The sequence below is a fragment of the Drosophila pseudoobscura genome, chromosome 2 (assembly GCF_009870125.1).
Source record: "Drosophila pseudoobscura strain MV-25-SWS-2005 chromosome 2, UCI_Dpse_MV25, whole genome shotgun sequence".
Taxonomy (NCBI): Eukaryota; Metazoa; Arthropoda; class Insecta; order Diptera; family Drosophilidae; genus Drosophila; species Drosophila pseudoobscura.
This window is the reverse complement of record NC_046679.1, coordinates 20,846,222-20,863,369: the sequence shown is the minus strand read 5'-3', so window position 1 is coordinate 20,863,369 and position 17,148 is coordinate 20,846,222. Positions and strand designations below refer to the sequence as shown.

Sequence of the window (17,148 nt, the reverse complement as noted above, 5' to 3'; positions counted from 1 at the left end):
AATTTACATGGGCGTAACAGTTCTTTTATGCATTTATTTCGTTGCATGTATGTTTTTAGTATTTAAATTCTGCTGCAAAATGTATTTACTGTATTTAAGCTCTCAAAGAAATGTTACAGAACTGCGTAAGCATAAACTTACATACAGAGAGAGCTATTTATGAGACTTTTCTTGGATTTTGTTGGTGGAACTGAATACTGCTACCTAAATACTATATATGTAGACTGCAGAGCTCAGAGAATTACTCTCAAGTGCAAGCGGGATAAAGTGCAACGTTAAAGAAGATTGCGGAGAAGAGAGCGCAAAGCCAATGCGCTGACATACATACTTACGTATGCGTCGAGGCTAATAATGTGAGAGTGGGATGGACAGAGAAGGGCTCTATTGAAGATTAGCGCTTTTAAGCTTGCACTCGTCGAAAAGATCAACAGTTGGAAGCTTTCTTTCCACTCGTAGAGCGTCAAGCTTGTGCTTTCAGCAGAGAACAACATGACCCTAGTGGGAGAGATATGCAGTTGAAGAATATAAGTGGAGCCTGAGAATTTTTCTTTTAAAGCTTGAGCAGTCGGAGGTTTCATGCGCTCTCTAAAAGATGCTGATTGATTTGGACTTTGGACTATTTTGCTTACGCCAGAGCAAGAGATCAGCAGTTTGAAGCTGTCTCTGAAAGCAGCTCCATTCCAGCACTTTCTCGCTTCCTCTAGCAAGTGCAATTAGCAGCTCAATTATTTGTGTTTTTTTTTTTAGAGATGTTTGCACCCACTTTTCTATAATTATATTAAGCTTATGGTCTAATTAAAGCTTCCCAAATGTTATACCAACTAAATTCCTGTAAGTCACTTCAGTATCAGTCACTAAATTATTCCCTCGAATTGCATTCACTTCACTTATCGTACTTCGTGCCCCTCGCTTTACATGCAACAGCAGAAGCAACACCAACAACTAGCTAACGACATTAAATGACAATGTGGCAAATGAGTATATAACGGTTCTCGCCGGGGCAGATAGGAAACGTCAGAGCACACAAAACCGCCAAGTCAGGCACAGACGAAGAAGCAGGAGAACAAACCACACATCGAGTGGGCGACCTCCGTGGGTCCTCAACTCCTGCAAATGATGGGCCATCCTGTGGCGTCCTTTTAAACACACACACCAGCCAGAACCAGCCCACACCCACCCACAGATACAGACCCACTCCCCCATCATCTCATCCCACACACACACACACACACACACACACATTTGTCTGTTTGGCAAATGTCAGTTTTTCGGTTTCAAATTAATCAATGACGTTTAAGTGGCTGCCGAGAGAGAGACGTTGTCGTCGCCATCATGATTTTCGCACTGCTTCAAAGTTTTTTAATGAATGCCGTTCATTAAAATTGATTGTTGTTTGCGGGGGGTGCCACCACTTGAACACCCTCCCTCTCTAGCAGCACACCCTTCGAAGCGACAGACGCAGAGAGAGAGCCCGGGACCATCGGGCAGACTCGATGATTTGGCAATACGCGGAAGGTCCAGGTCCGCTAAAACGCGTGCTATTTGCTGAATTGCCAATTAACTGGCAATTTCGGCTAAAGCCAACCAAAGCAGACCCACAGGAGGAGCAGGGGCTTCAACTCCCCTTCCAGTCAGACACTGAGAGAAAAACCTACTTTGATCCAGAATATACGTCCGAAATCTACAACTCTCGTTTCAAATTCCGTCTATAATTTTTTCCCTCAGTGTATATATGTATACCCATATCCATTGAAACCAATTGATTTTTTTCCGTCTGCCTCTCGGTCTGGAGCCTTTATTTCTGCCCGATGACTGCACAACATTTTCGGTATAAAATTAATTTCAGGGGGGGGGGGGGGGGGGGGGGGAGGGCACGGGGAAGACGAGGAAAATGGTTTCAGAATTTTTGACTTTGACATAATTGTGCCTGTCGCTGACAGTTCCCTTCGATATTCCTCTTCGTCGTTTTGGTGTTCTCTGGATCCAGGCGCCACCAAAACTTGATGGATAGATATGATAGATGGGTGCAATGCGATTTGCTGCTACTGCTGGTGACCCCGAAACGCACTGAATTGGAAATGCAATTTAAATTGAAAGAAAAACCGCTCTCTGAGCTTCACCAAAACTGTGAAGAAAAAGTTGATCTAGTTATGTAAATGAAAGGCTGGAAAAAATGGGAGTTTAAACTGGTAAGGCTCCCACTCAGGTGAGAGATGGGAAATTTGTTGGAGAAATTCGCTGAACACAAAAGCTGGCTAAACTTTGGTCCATGCACAATTGAATGATGGCCAATACGGCCACGATACAACATTAATGAATGCCTGAATGAGTGAACGACACGACAGGATACAGGATAGACAAAATCCTATCAAAGGTACGGCAACACATATCCCTGCCATAGTCAGGGGGCATGGACAATCGTTTCGGAGCCGAATTTGTGCTCCAATTAAAACGACGAATGTAGCGTAAAATGATTTCGAATTTGACAACTTGTACGTCAATTTAATTGGTGCGAAAGCGAGCTTCTGATGCCTGCCACCGGGAGCGGTTCGCCGAGCGGAACGGAGCAGAGTGGAAGGCCGGCAGGCAGGCAGGAAGGCGGAAAGGTGGCAGTTTCAGGCGTACGTGTATGCATAGCTGAAATCAGCAATCATTTCATCTATGCCTATTTTTTGCCTTTCAGCCTCGACTCCACTCTATCGAATCGTCGCTATGTCGCTCTGTTGCTCTGTTGCTGACAAGGGCAGCAGCAGCAGCAGCAAAGGCATGGCAATGTCCATGCCGTCGGTGGAAATACGCCCGCCCAAAAAAAAAGCCAGCGGGAAAAAGCGAAATAGAAGTGAGCGATGGCAGCGTAATTGACAAAAGGTTTCACTGGCATTCAATGCCAGTGCCAGGCTCGTTGTCGTCCTCTGACAAATACAGCACACGCTCTCCCTACTGTCTGTTCAACACCCTTCAGCCATGCTGGGGGTGCTCCTCCCAAAGCCCTCCAAGCGGTGTGAGAGAGGGAGCGACACGCACCACACATACACACATCCACACATCCACACACGCAATCAACGCAATCGACACGCAAAAATTGTAGAAGAGCGCTGAAAAGATCAAAGCCGTTCAATTGTCAGCGACGACAGTTGGAGAGGACCCCGGAAGGATGGGCGGAGAGAAAGGTCCGGAAGAGCGAGGCTCCACCGCCAGTTCGTGATTTGTCAAAGCAGCGAAGATGCCCTGAAGGATGCCATGTCCCCCTGCTCCAGTTGTCAGCCAAATGTTTAGCTCGAAACTTTCAACCAAAAATAAAGCAGATGTCGAAAAAGTTGCTTAGTTGGCATTTCCACACGAAAACTGTTGATTAACATGGAACAATCAAAGCAACCCAAAACATATCGAAAAACGAACAAACGAAAACGAATGAAAATTTCTAAGATCTTCTACCAAAGGAGGTTTTTCCTTTAAGCTCAAAAGAGGATGAGATAAGTCATTTCATTGTCAAACATCAACACACGAACACCTTCAAAATTCCAAATCTGGAATAAATTTCTCTAACGGGTCTCTAAGGTAAGTACGTAGAAGTGCATAAACCATTGTCTTCATTCTTTTATTACAGCCTCACGAATCGAAGATGTGTAGCCCCTGCTGTGGACCTTGTGGACCTTGTGGACCCTGTTGCAGTCCTTGCTGCGGCCCCTGCGGCCCATGCGGCCCCTGCGGTCCTTGCGGTCCGTGCGGCCCGTGTGGCCCTTGTTGCAGTGACTGTTGTGGCCCATGCTGTGGACCCTGTTGCAGCCCGTGCTGTGGCCCATGCTGTGGACCCTGTTGCGGCCCCTGCTGCAGTCCGTGTTGCGGCCCCTGTTGCGGCCCCTGCTGTGGACCTTGTGGGCCATGTTGTGGGCCATGTTGTGGGCCATGTTGCGGTCCCTGTTGTGGCCCCTGCTGTGGCCCATGCTGTGGACCCTGCTGCAGCCCTTGTTGCGGCCCCTGTTGCGGCCCCTGCTGTGGACCTTGTTGTGGGCCATGTTGTGGCCCCTGTGGTCCATGTGGTCCAAAGTGCAAGTGAGAAGGTGGCAAAGACACAAATGTCACCATAAGTTCGTTAACGCCCGTTAGAGAATCCACAACATCAACTCTCCAGAAAAGTCAATGAAAATACATAGAAATTCAACCAAAAACAGAAGGAAGTTTTCTTGGTGGGAAGGGGAAAACACCATCTGCACAGGGAGACCCTGTGGGCCTTGTTAATGAAGACACAGATTAGACGACAGGTAAAAGTTGGTCATTTCAAAGTTATGCGAATTACGGGGCAGGGGAAAACTTTGCAACGTAAACGAAAAATTAATTAAAATATCAATTTCATGCAACATGACAGGAACAGGGACACACACAGAAACACAGATACACAAGACAAACATACGAAGAACTTAGCTAACAAGATGGCACGAAGATGATTCTTTTTGGGGTCCAAAAGACCCGGGGCCAGACCCAGACCCAGACCCAGACCCAGGCCCAGACCGAGACCCAGAGGCCGAAGGCAACCAACGAACCGGAAGTTATTTACAGTCGGCGGCAGCTGACACAACTTTGCATACTTTAATTAAACATTTTACATTTTACGAGAGCGTATGTGCACGAGTACGGCTCGTAGCCGCACAAAGTAAATTCCTGCTAAATGTCGCAAACTGTTGCCTTCAACTTTCCGCACATGTGACGGCAAGCAGTTGCCCTCCAGTTTTCCCGAACAGTTTTCACTCGAAGTATTTAAAGAGCCTGCGGCCATTAGTCGTTCGCCTACTTCTCTCTTGAACTCTTGCCTGGGCAATGTGAACTTAATTAGGGTTAATTAATGCTAGAAAAAACATGCAAACGCCATACTAGACACACAGACATAGACATATTGACTAAGGGCAAATTGGCATACTTCTAGCTCCAGTTCTGTATGTGGGTGAGGAAGGTGCAGGTACACTGAGAGAAAAGCAGGCCATAATGGTGGAATATACTCTAGAATTGCAGGGTACATTTTAGCGTGTAGCGTGAATATATTTCTTTTAAATATCTTACAAATATTCCTAATTTCCTTTATTTGGCGCATTTCCCTGCATTTCAGTGTATCATCGGCTCTAGCCAAAGTCCTTGCCGTGGCTGAGACTAACAGGAAATAGGTTTTCAAAGGCCGGAAGGCAGCAATTATGCGAGTCGCTTTGTGTGCTATTCCACCTCCCGTTTCCCGACTCCCCGACTCCCTGACGCCCCTTAATCGTGTGTGGGATTGTTAATTGGTCTGGGAATCGACAAAGACAACGGAACCATGCCGCAGTACTCAAGCCAGTAGCCAGTAGATGATTTTCTGATATGTCATAAATTGGAATTTTACGATGTCCCTTCAATTGAAACTAAATTGAAGGCGCAACCTTGAAAAATGTTGCAGCAAGAACAAAAAATTTGCATATATGTATCTCCCCCCTGACCCTACCCTAGCTCTTTTTTTGTTGACGGAAAGTGGGAAGTTCTCCCTCGAGTTTGTGTACATTGTGAATGTTGACGTCATGTAACGTGGCAAATCCAATTTGGCCACGCCCCAGAGCCAAAGGAGGAGGATGTGTGGTGGAGGAGTGGCTTGCCTGTCGCCTGGTCTGTTCACTCAATCTCAATAAGTCAAGGGAAAATTTTATTTCAGGACCGAAAGACCGAGCGGAGAGGCAGGCAGGAGAAAAATGGCTTTTGGAAAATTCGTTTTCGTTTTCGGCCAAGTGCAGTGCAGCAAAGCTGCATGCAGCATGCAGCATACTTTGAGGCGCAGCCAAAGAAAATTCAATGAAGAATGAAGGAAGTGGAAGGGGTGGGGGTGGTGGTGTGGGAGGGGGAAGGGGAAGGGGAAGGGAAAGGGACAAACGGAAAAGGTGTGCTATGCTGGGGATGCTGTGGAGATTCATCTCGTATGCATGTAAATATTTGCCTATAGATGACTTTGGCAAAGGCACCTTTTGGGTCAACTCCTCTTGTTGTTTGCCCTCAGCTTACTGCCTGCTGAATTTAATACGGCTTAGAATCCCCTCAACCGTATTAGATCCGTCCCAGAGACTTAATTAAATTCGCTTTATCGTGCAACGCAACAAAAATCATGGAGCAGTGCAAATGCATAATATTTTAATAAAATTTGTGATTTGAATTATAACCCGTTTATTTCTGGGTTTTAGGTTTCAGGCTTTCAGCTTTTCCACAGCACGGCTGTCAGTAAATATTTGATATGTGAGCTTTTCCGCAGCTTGTGCAGCATTTAATTATGCCTCAAATAAACATGGCGACCGATATTTCGGTTTCACTATTGCAATAATATTTTGCCCATCGGCCTGACGGTCTGCTCTCTCGTCTGATTTTAACTCGCTCCCTCTCGCTCCCTCTCGCTTTTAATGCATAAATAAATATTTGCCATCAAATACAAAAATGAAATGGAAAAAACCGCAGACCCAACACACATATATTCGTTCACGGGAAAATGGAATTGGCGAAAAAAGAACACCAACAGCAGTGACAGGCATTAGATGTCGCTTAATAAACCCTAATAGTCTGTGGTCGCCTGTCAGAGTGTCTATCACGAGCAGAGCCCCCCTATCTATCAATTATGGCAGGAATTATGCTTCTGTATTAGATATATTTTCGGCGGAAAAACTAAACTAAAACTGTCAGTGATGACCGCAACTGTAAGCATCGGTGTCGGTGCTGGCCGGTGGCAAATGCTTTTTGTGGTCGTTTCAGTTGCATTTATCGGTTTGACATTTCCAGCCCCATGGACCCATCAAAACAAAGAGCAAAATGTTGAACAGAATTTTACAAAAAATTCTTTTATTTGTTGGACTAATACTAATCATTCCCCTTCCAACCTTTCCAATTTGATTTGTTGCGGAACATTTTTTTGACTAATTGATTCTATTGACGCGTTGTGTAATTAGTTTTCTGTTTATTTCACGGATCGTTTTGACACGGAGATTGATTAGTAACAAAAATTTCGAGGTCCGTTACATCATAAGCTAAACCTCTTAAGGAACATGCATTTACATATGTATTAGATCGATTTATTTTGCGGCACTCATTGTAGGTTTTATCGTAAGCCCAATAATATTGAGAAAAGGAAAAGGAGAAAAGGATTTTCGTCTGTGGCATCCACAATTTGGATGATACGAGAAAACAGAAAACGCAGAATCATTGGGTATTTCTCATGTCCATGTCTAACAGAATGCCGAATCTGGATCGGATTATTATTATAGCCAAAAGCAACAAACGAAATTGCAGTGGATACGTTCACACGTTCTTCTTCGTGCAGTGTGCGCCCCCTGGCGATATAACGGCTGGCGTTGGTGTGAGAAGCGAGAGGGAGGGAGACAAATGTAGCGGAATGTACGTTCCCGTTCGTTTTGTGATTGGAAAGGCCTATCCAATCGATTGAAGTTTTATTAATAATAGTTTTCGCTACACCCCCTATTTTATCCTATATAAGTAGAACCCAAAAACACTTCAGCTACAGCTCATTTGGAATTTGGGACAACACTTCGTCAATCAAAGGCATCTGGAGCAGAACTCAGCGAAGAACATGCAGATACCGTATTTAAATTGGATTTGTCTGGTGGCATTGATGTTGATGGACCCCTATTTAGAAAAGTCGAGGCGGTCAGGAAAATAGTAAACTTAGTATCTTGGCTATGTGAAAAAATACAAGTGTCTGTAATAACTATAACAAATATTGGTAGCACGAATCGCATATTTCTCCATGCCACAAAAGTACCGACTATCAAACATTTTGTGGAAAAGTGCATAAGGGGATCAGCCATAAAATCAGAGCCCATATAAATATCCACTGAATTTCCATTTAAAACTATCTATTATTTATAATTATGATTAACACAAATCACAAATGAATAATGATAAAATTGCTAACTAATTTCATAATACTATAATTTCATGAGCAGCATTGCAATTAGTTAAATTAAAAACATTCACCAGCATGGATCTAATTCGTGTGGAAAGAGAATTTTTGCAATTTGTTAAACATAAAATCCTAAAAAAAATATCTGCTAATGTAAATACCATTCGAGGCTTAGCGACTGTGCGGTGTTGTGTAATTAATGTAATTTGTACCCGCTCGCAACCGATAGAGATATTCAGAGTAGATTTATGCATGGTTATATACCATGCAGTAGAGTGGAGGGGGTGGTTAGGGTTATGGCCCAGGAAACAGCTTGATATCTTTATGGGCGGGGGCTTCCACTACCTGTGGCAGCATCCTATGGTTCATTCATCATTAGTTGGACACAAAAAAGAAAGGATTTTATGATGTGGTAATGGCAAAATACTCGTAAAAAATTCCATGCATCTCTCTCTTTCTCCATGGAAGTGTAATGCTGTAAGTGTGGGCATGTGTTATGTGTGTGTGTGTATGTGTGTTTTTTATGTTTTATGCCTTTTGAGCAAACAAGTTGGCGTATTTTTGAGCTAAGCTCGCAGACATAAACTGTCGGGGCTGCCCCCATACAAAACTAAGCCACAACTTCCGCAACGTGTCATTCAAGCCACCCACATCATTACGACACACACACACACACAGTCAGATATACAAACACACACATGTACAGACTTACACGTCCACGTATGCGTACGTGCTAAGTTGTTATGGGCTCCCCAGCTCCCCGGCTCCGTAACTCTCTGCTCTGTCGCATAACTTAGTTCTTTTTTCTCTCTCTCCTCTGCTTAATACAGTTTTACGGACACTGAACGTAGGAACGGGCGGTGGGGTGGCGGGATCTGCACTTCCCCGGCAAATACTTTAAAACGCATAAAAATTCCAACACGTCGTAACCTCAGTGCTTTTAACAGCTTCTCTCTGGCTCTATAGTCGTGGATGGGCGGCGGGGCTTAACTTATCCTCAAACCAGAGAACGGAGAACAGAGAACCTGAAACCGAACCCCCCGCACCAGGAGTCAGCAATCAACTGCACTACATCCCTTGCCCCACCACTGAGAGCCTGAGAGAGAGCTCCTCTCGCTTTGTTGCAAGTCATGCACATCAAGTGGAGTTGCAACAACAACTTGCTTCGGTTTGTTGTCGGCGGTGGCTGCAGTGGCGATGGTGGCGGTTGTGATGCTGCTGTCTGACGTTGGCGGTTCGCCCCACGTCTGTTCCGCTGCAGTTAACCTGCAAAGTAGCGCAATTTGTTGATAGCAGGTAAAATTTCATTTGCGTCCTCACAATTTTTTTTTCCACGAGAATTTATTTTGTACTGACTTTTGCCTTCTGCGATGGCTTTTTTTTTGTTTTTTTGTTTCTCCTCTGTAATGCCATCTAATGATGTTGCTGCCAGCGATGGCGGATGAGGTGGCACAAGATGCATGTGGAAAATGGAAAATGTGGCGCATCCTAAACACGTTTTGCATGAATAATAAACGTAATTGTGTCGCCGTTGCAAATGATGTTGGAATTAAATTTTAAATTGAATTGCTCCAAGGGGCGCCATGAATATCCAACGACATAAAGCCTTGAATATACATAGATTTCATTATAGTGCTTGTTTTCTTTTTGAGACTAATATCACTTTGTCGCAATCTGTGCAATTTACCAATAAAAACTCTCTGGAATCTATGCCTGGCTCAAAGTGCTTTAAGCTGTAGGTAAGAGCGTCAACGCCTCTTCTTTCGCTCTGGCATCGCTCTGGCAGTAGCTCTGCGTTTGTTTGTGTGGCTGCTGCTGAGGCTGCTGCTGGTGCCTTTTAACTTTAGCTTATGCTAACATATAACGTTATGCTAACGTTTTATAACAACGTAGCCAGCAGCAGCAGCAGTTAGTGCCAGAGAATGGATGCAGAACCAGGACGAAGCCAGAACCAGAACCAGGACCGAGACCAGAGCCAGAACCCGCGCCAGAACCCTCTGCACACTCGGGTCGAGTAAAGGATGCAACTTTCTGCTGCTAAACGAAAATATAAAACACTTAACTCGACGGCGACACTGGCTCTCCCTACACGAAACGAGCCAGATCCTGGCTGCACCTTGCTGTGTGGCAGTGTGACACTGGCAACAATTTGATGGCACTCTCTCTCTATGCCCCTCTCTGGCTGGGGCCCTCCCTGGGCAAACAAACAAGTGTAACCGGCAGACAGCCAACGGCAGAGCGCCCGAGCCCGAGCCGTAGCCCCCCTGTAGAATTGGGTCACTTTTTGGCCAAAAACAGCCAAAAAACAGTGAAACAGGAAGTGCGGAAAATTTGCCCTAAAAATAACATTTATGTGAGACTTCCTCACTTGATTACGATTATGGGTATTACGATATAAAAGAACGGGGAGGGGGGGAAGTTTGGGTAAATATTTGATTATGCGCTGAAGAGTGAAAAAGAGCACACTGTGCCCCACTGTGCCAGCCGCCTTCCTTTTGGGTTCCATTGAAAGCGCGGCTTACAATGACGATGGTGTAGAAGGAGGCTGGCGGAGTGGCTGACTGGCAGACTGGCAGGCAGGACTTTAATAAATAACAGCTGAAGTTTAAATTGCCGTTAGCATAAATTATGAGCAGTTAGAGATGTTGCAGGCAGCGCCGCCATTTTGGCTGCACAGCTTCCTTTCTTTGCCTTTCATTTCCCTTTGCTTTCATTTGGACTCCATTTTCTTTTTTGGCAAGCCAAAAGAACTAGTTCCACTCTATGGCATATACATATATATATATATATGATATTCTTTTTTTTTTGTTGGCCAGCCACAACAGAACTGTGAAGAGAATCCGCGCGCGAGGCAAAGTGAGATTTCAATTTGGCCTGGCGTTCGCTCCGCTTTTTATGGCCCACGGAGGAAACATTGCCCCAAACTCATAAAGCATTTCCGGCACTCATGAATCGGTTTCAGGGGGTTCCCCTTGAGGCTTTTGTCCCACCCCGCCCCCTGCCCAAAAATATTGTGATGTTTGAAGCTAAAGTTGTTTGCTTTTCTTCTCGCTCCCCCGCCCACCCCTCGAGAAAGAGCCGAAAGAAAAGCCTTAGAAAATGGAACGCCGTCTGGCTGCTTCCGGCTTCCTGCATCTCCACGGCTTGCCATTATAGCGGCTACCTTCATTCCCGTCGTTCTCATGGCTAGAAGAGAGCTTTCTAGCGTTTTTGTCTCACTTTTCTCCACAGCAAGCCGCAAGTACATATTTCCCCTAGCAATTGTTTGCCAGCGAATAAAAGAAAAGCCTCAGCTCTACTATACTTTACCCTTAACCAGACATAAAGCGGGTTTCAGCATGCGGAAGGGAGTGTGGGGGTTCCAGGAGCATTGCCAGTGCCAGTGCCAGTGCCATGGCAGGGGTTCGGTTCCATGGAATGCAGCGGCCATGACAGGCCACAGGGCGCACATTCTAGTCAAGGGGATTTTTGGCATACTTCCTCTGTGTGTGTGTTTATGTGTGCACGAAAAAACATTTGAATGCCAAGTATTCATAGCAGCGACAGCGAAAGGATATGAATATCAACGATGGTTAGCACAGGGTCCCTTCGTTCGGCTATCCATCATTCAACGTTTTAAGCCCAGACACAATTGATTCAATGGCGAACACTTAATTTAATGAATATTGAAACCAGTTATACTCTCAACGAGATTTACTTGAATGACAAATGCAGGGACCTGCAAAACACCATCCTATCCAATAGATAGCGTACACCCACCCACAGAGATCGTACTCGTACACAATGTCGAACGGTTGACAGGACACAACATGAAAACAAAACAGGAAGAGAAGATTAGCACTGATTGAAAATGGGATACTCTTTCAATAGAAAATGGGGATTTGAATAACATTCGGGGATTCTTTCTATGAGAACTAAGGGATGTAATGGTTCCATTCTAGAGGAAAGATCTCTGCGTGCTCCTCTTCAGGTCTTAATGGTATTCCAATCACCATTCCAAAATATTTGTAATACCCCTGTTTTCCAAAGAGTATTCAAGAGAAAAAAATGCAAATCTGTGGATGGTTTTCGTTTTTGTTTTCGATTGCAATCATCGACAGGAACAGTGGCACAATAAATATAACAATTGAAACTGCAAATACTTCGAATAGGAATGGAATTTCCCTCCATATACTCGTATGTATGTAAATACATGGTATATGTGCACCAAATGAAAATCTCTAATAAAAAAAGACATTTCCATTACTGCGATTAAATCGTCAGGACAAAGGACACACAAACACACAGAGTGACAGAGCCAGAGAGATAGAGATTCGGAGATAGAAAGAGAGAGTGAAGGCAATTCCGGGACTGTGGTCTTGGCAAAGGATGAGAGTCGTTGTCCTGTGATAGGATTCAGTACTGCCTGCCATTATTTCAATTGTTGTTGTATATATTCATTGGATACTCCTACTCCTTCCTCCATTCGATATTATGTATGAACGTTTTATGGGGATTTCAGAGAGGAGAGGAAACTGAGAGGCTGGACGACCGTAAAATATTTTCCCGCCGCCGCATTTCATATCAATTTTTACGGCTGACAATATTAGCCCGACATAATTATCAATCTTTATGGGACCCCGAAAACCGAAATGGTCAACAATAAAATGCCAACGTAGATCTGCGATAACGAATGTCCTAGCCAAGGATAGGATGGGATGGAATGGTTCTACAGAAGGATGCACCCACAAAAAAGAATGTCCTGAAACACATGTGTGTGTGTGTGTGCCTCTGTGCACACAGGCTGATAAAATTAGCAATTCGAAACCATTTGCTACGGCAGGGCGCTGATAGAGAGACACAGTGGGAGAAGGGAGTAGTAGGGGTAGGGAAAGGAAACCTGATATTAGCAGCAGATATATTCATGTGGCCTGCTGTCAGGCGGAAAGTCAGTGGCGGCAGGCAACGGGGCGTATGGGTGATGCCCTCGCTCTTTTGTGGTCCCGGTTTTTGGGGATGGGGCGTGTAGGTGGGGGTGGGGGTGGGGTCGAAGCGTGTCGAAGCATCTCAGTTGGAAAATGGGTGACAATTCATGACAGAGCATGAGCATTTGCGCGTAATTTGCATATACCGACCGTACGTACGAGTATTCGTTCGTTTCGATGGTCTAATGGTTGCTGGTTGCATGGTTACTGGTGCCCTGCATGTTGCCACAAAATTCTCTGGCGAATTTTGGCCGCCAGTTTTGGGCTTTGACTTGACTGCACTTAGCCCTCATAGTACACACTCATTCTCCAGCATGGCACAATGTGCTTTAAATTCCCCTTTTCTATGCACTTTCCACAGAGAAGCCAAAAAATATAAGAGGGCAGCAGAGAATGTGGCAAAAAAAAACACCAAAGACTGGGAAAGGAGACCTCTCGCTCACAGATACACACATTTTAAATGCAAATGACACCCAATGGAGAGATAGCAGCAGCAGGATGGGAGAGGGCAAGGGATAATAGAAGTGGTTTCAGAGTCTGCAGATTAAAAGTGTAATTAGTTTTTTCCTCTAATAAGCCAATCCCTGGGACCTCGGGCCTCGGGCTTTGGGCCCCGAATTCAGTTAGTGGCTGAATGAATTTCAATTAGGGCGAAATGGAAGCCAAAACTATTCCATTTCCAAAGTGTTGGGTTGGAGATTTCAGAGTGTTGTCATAAAGATAATGTGCCTGGATTTCTGCCAGATTGAAAATAATTCAATTTTAATTTCATTTTTGAAGTAAATATTTCAACGATTTCCAGACATTTCATATATTTCAGTTCTTAACTTTTAAAAATTTAAAATTACAAAGTATTTTTTTTTATGTTTTCAGACGAATAATTTTCAACTTATTTATTTTTTGCCCTTGGTCGGCTTGAGGCGTTTTTCTTTCTTACGTAATTCCTTCTTCCATTTCTTCCAGTACTTTTGTATCTTAGAGGCGGCCCGATTCATGGTGAAGTTCAAGATGCGATTCTGGCGGGCGCGACGCTCCTGATCCTCGCGCTTGACCACGACCTCCTTGTAGACCCGCTCGATCTGGCGATGGCCGACAAGGAACGCATCCAGCTCCTTTTTGAGTTTCTTATATTGGTCGGTGAGATCCAAGTTCTCGATCATCTTGTCGCGTATACTGCTATCGTACTTCTTGATGAGGCCCTGGAGTTGAAGCAGAAGCTTGTTTCTGGAGAGTGGTATGCGGAGGGATGTGGGTTTTATTAAAAGCAAGATCTGTGCGCGTGACACTCACTTTTCCTCGCGAGCTTCCAACTCCTGATGGCGATTCTTTTTGGTTGTCTTCTCATAGACATGGCGATCCTTCTCCAGCTCTGCCTCCAATTCTGCCTGTTTTTCCTGGCTTTCCTTCTGGTTCGCCTTCACAATCCGAGTGCACTTGTCACTGGGTGGTTAAATGGAGAAAAAAAGGGAGTAAAATACAGACAGAGATTTCCGCATCGGGTGCCCTCACATTTCATTTTGTATGCGTTCGTTCTTCTCGCGCTTTTTCTTGGCCAACATATCCTCATACTTCTTGAGATACGCCTCCTTGGCGGCTATCTTCCACTTGAGTGTCAGCTTCTGCGAGTGGATTTTCTTCTTTAGGATGTCAACATTCTCTTTGATGTTCTCGTTCTCCAGATACATCGCATGCAGCTTCCTTTCCTGGGCAATGACATCCGCCGAAGTGCGGTACAGCCGCTCCTTGGCCAAATCGAAGAGCATCTCGAAGGCCACCAGCAGCTTCTTCTCCTCCTCCCGCATGTTGTTGTAGTACGTGGGGAAGAGCTTGTACATCTGATTGTTACGCTGGAAGTAGTCGATGATCTTGATCATCCCATGGTCCATCAGGGGAGGGCGTTTCTCCTTCAGTATGAATTCACGACGCCGCACAAAGGACTCCACTAGATTGACAGCATGCTCGTATTGGGTGCCCTTCAAAACCTTGGCCATAAACTCGGGATTATCCAGCAGTTTCGGCAATATCATTGAGATCTTAACGCGCTCTATCGCCTCGGCGACCACATCGAGGACACAGCCAATTTGTATGAGCCGCACACTTGAGAAATCTATGGATATTCATGGATATGTATCTGTAGAGATACTTGTATTTGGTTTACTTACCGTGATGGGCCATCTTTATGGCATTCACCTTCTCCTCCGACTTCTTCTTGCCACGCAACATCTCTGTCATACTCATCTTGGCCTCTGGTTTTTGTATCACGCTTCCCTCATGTAAAATATGTATTCAATATCCCTAAAGTGTGTCTGCTCCCTTGGCAGTGTGATTCAAATTTGAATTGAAACCCAGAGACGACTGTAGTTTGACTCTGATCTCCCCGAACGATGATGCCAATTTATGGACATGAATTCTCGTGTTTACACACAAAGCAAAAGAGAACAGAACCTTTTACCCACATCCATCTCTGGACCAAAGTTCGTTTGTTGAGCTCAAAACTTAGTCAAGTGGAAGAGCTCTCTGGTCTCGTATCCACGGATGACATTATATCGCGGGTCGCACTGCTGCCGCGGGCAAAGTTTCAAAACAAATGCCTGGGAATTTGTGACTACAAATGCACCGCTTTCCGCTTCAGTTCCCCCTCTTTTCCCTTTGTCCTTCCCGGTCCAGCTTCAGGTTCTTTTTTCGTCACTTTTGTGTTGGGTTCCATGTTGCCAGCAAAAATTTATGGCCACCAATATTTTTGGCCATGCAAAAGACGCACAGAGCAGAGCAGTGCAGCAGAGCAAATGGCAAACAACTTGCAGCAGAGCCGCAGACGATGCACCTAAATAAACAAATGCATATGGCGAGGGGGAGAGGGTTGGTGGGGGGTGGGGGGTTTTGGGATACTGGGAACAGCGCCCGTAATTTGTATGCACAATGCAAACAGCCTCAGTCGGGGCCACCTCCGCCTGCAGATCCTCTACATCCTCCACAGCCTCACTACCTCCCAGCGACAGAATCCGAATTGAGCAGCATGCGCCAGTGAACTCTTTCGGTTTTATCTTTATTCGCCATGTTCTTTGTGTTTTAATACCCTAAATTGAGGGGAGGGTATGCGAGACCAGTGAAGGAGTTGGTGCAACAAAAGGAGAAGGATAGAAAATAGAGATTTCTTAGGAGATCTATCTTTTTCTGGCGAATGTTTCGATCAAATATTTGTAACGACCATAGTTTGGGTAAGTTAAAGACGTCTATCAGGTGAATATGATACTGTAAGACTCTCATGGATATATGCTGTCATCCCAGTTGAATGTTTACATAAAGATTCTCATCAATTTCTGCATATTTCTGCTGATACTTCTCCTTTAGAGGGTACCCAACAATTCGTTGCTTTCTTCTGCTCTTTCCAATCCATTTTTTCTGACACTTTATGCTGCTCTTGTTCTTGTTGCTGTTGCTGTGCGCTTATTGCATTTGTCTCGATTCGTTTGGTTCGCACAAAAACAAATTGCCGGAAGTATGCAAATGTATGATGCAGCTTATCAGATATTGTTTGAGAGCCTCTGCTCTCTCGCTCCATCTTTGTCCGTCTGTGTGTCTGTCTGTCTGAATGGGTTGGGGCGGGTGTCTGTGTTTCGGATACTGGGATACTGGGCGTGGCACTTGGCACGACTCTCATTTGCCTTGCAAAAAGTCGCGCAAGAGACACTCGCCCAAAAAAAGGGGGAGGGAAAATTGGAATTGAACTGTCAGCTGCAGTCTCGGGCGCAAGGCAGGAATGGAAATTGATATTGAATTATATTTTCACTTTATGCTAAAGATTCATCAGATGACACCAACAGCGAGACAGTGACACAGCGACACAGTAGAGATAAAATTTAATTAAAATATGTATGTATTTAGCCAAACAAGAGATCAGAGAATTTCTGGGAATATATTCTATTGATTGGCTCTCCGTGTTTTGCTATAAATAATTCCCAAGAAAAGATCAATGAGGTTCTGTTTTTTTCTATTTATAGGTTTTCTTTTGATAGATTTTCCCTGCCATTCATTTTCATCGCTCGTTCGCTCTACCTTCCCATGCCGTACGTTTTTCATCGACTCTTATTTCATGACCAAATTAATCCATTGGCGACTGCCGCTTGATGTCATTTATCATCGCTCGAACTTTTTGACATTTATGCACTGTGACAAGCAGCAGGTCGGTCCCCGCCGGAGTGGCACAATCGCCCAGGACTCGACTTCGTCTAGGATCTGTGTCCGAGTTGCTGCTGCTGCTGATGCTGC

The 17,148-nt window shown here is 44.8% G+C and overlaps 3 protein-coding genes and 1 long non-coding RNA gene across 6 annotated transcripts in view; 2 read left to right on the top strand and 2 right to left on the bottom strand.

Moving 5' to 3' along the window:
• Nucleotides 1-17,148, bottom strand: part of dpr11 (defective proboscis extension response 11) — a 65,341-nt gene that overhangs the window by 16,909 nt on the left and 31,284 nt on the right. The window lies entirely within an intron of this gene.
• LOC117184428 (uncharacterized) lies at nucleotides 2,607-5,116 on the top strand. 3 transcript variants are annotated; one of them, XR_004469760.1, is made up of 4 exons: nucleotides 2,607-2,621; nucleotides 2,684-3,558; nucleotides 3,608-4,262; nucleotides 4,367-4,381. XR_004469760.1 is itself a non-coding variant. In XM_033381761.1 (2 exons), the coding sequence occupies exon 2, from the start codon at nucleotides 3,766-3,768 to the stop codon at nucleotides 4,105-4,107; it is 342 nt and encodes a 113-aa protein (XP_033237652.1). In that variant the 5' UTR covers nucleotides 3,394-3,558; nucleotides 3,608-3,765; the 3' UTR covers nucleotides 4,108-4,169. The 3 variants fall into 3 exon arrangements, 1 of the variants encoding a protein (XP_033237652.1); XR_004469762.1 differs by lacking the exons at nucleotides 2,607-2,621; nucleotides 4,367-4,381 and adding an exon at nucleotides 5,102-5,116 and having other exon boundaries at nucleotides 3,387-3,558; XM_033381761.1 differs by lacking the exons at nucleotides 2,607-2,621; nucleotides 4,367-4,381 and having other exon boundaries at nucleotides 3,394-3,558; nucleotides 3,608-4,169.
• On the top strand, nucleotides 8,718-9,547 carry LOC26532581 (uncharacterized). The gene is made up of 2 exons (XR_001451805.2): nucleotides 8,718-9,211; nucleotides 9,348-9,547. It is a non-coding gene; the product is annotated as an uncharacterized lncRNA (long non-coding RNA).
• Nucleotides 13,734-15,258, bottom strand: LOC4802286 (golgin subfamily A member 6-like protein 6). Its single transcript, XM_001359197.4, has 4 exons — nucleotides 15,042-15,258; nucleotides 14,389-14,986; nucleotides 14,170-14,319; nucleotides 13,734-14,103 (listed from the first exon to the last, which is right to left on the bottom strand). Exons 1-4 carry the CDS (start codon nucleotides 15,115-15,117, stop codon nucleotides 13,773-13,775), a joined length of 1,155 nt encoding a protein of 384 aa, XP_001359234.3. The 5' UTR covers nucleotides 15,118-15,258; the 3' UTR covers nucleotides 13,734-13,772.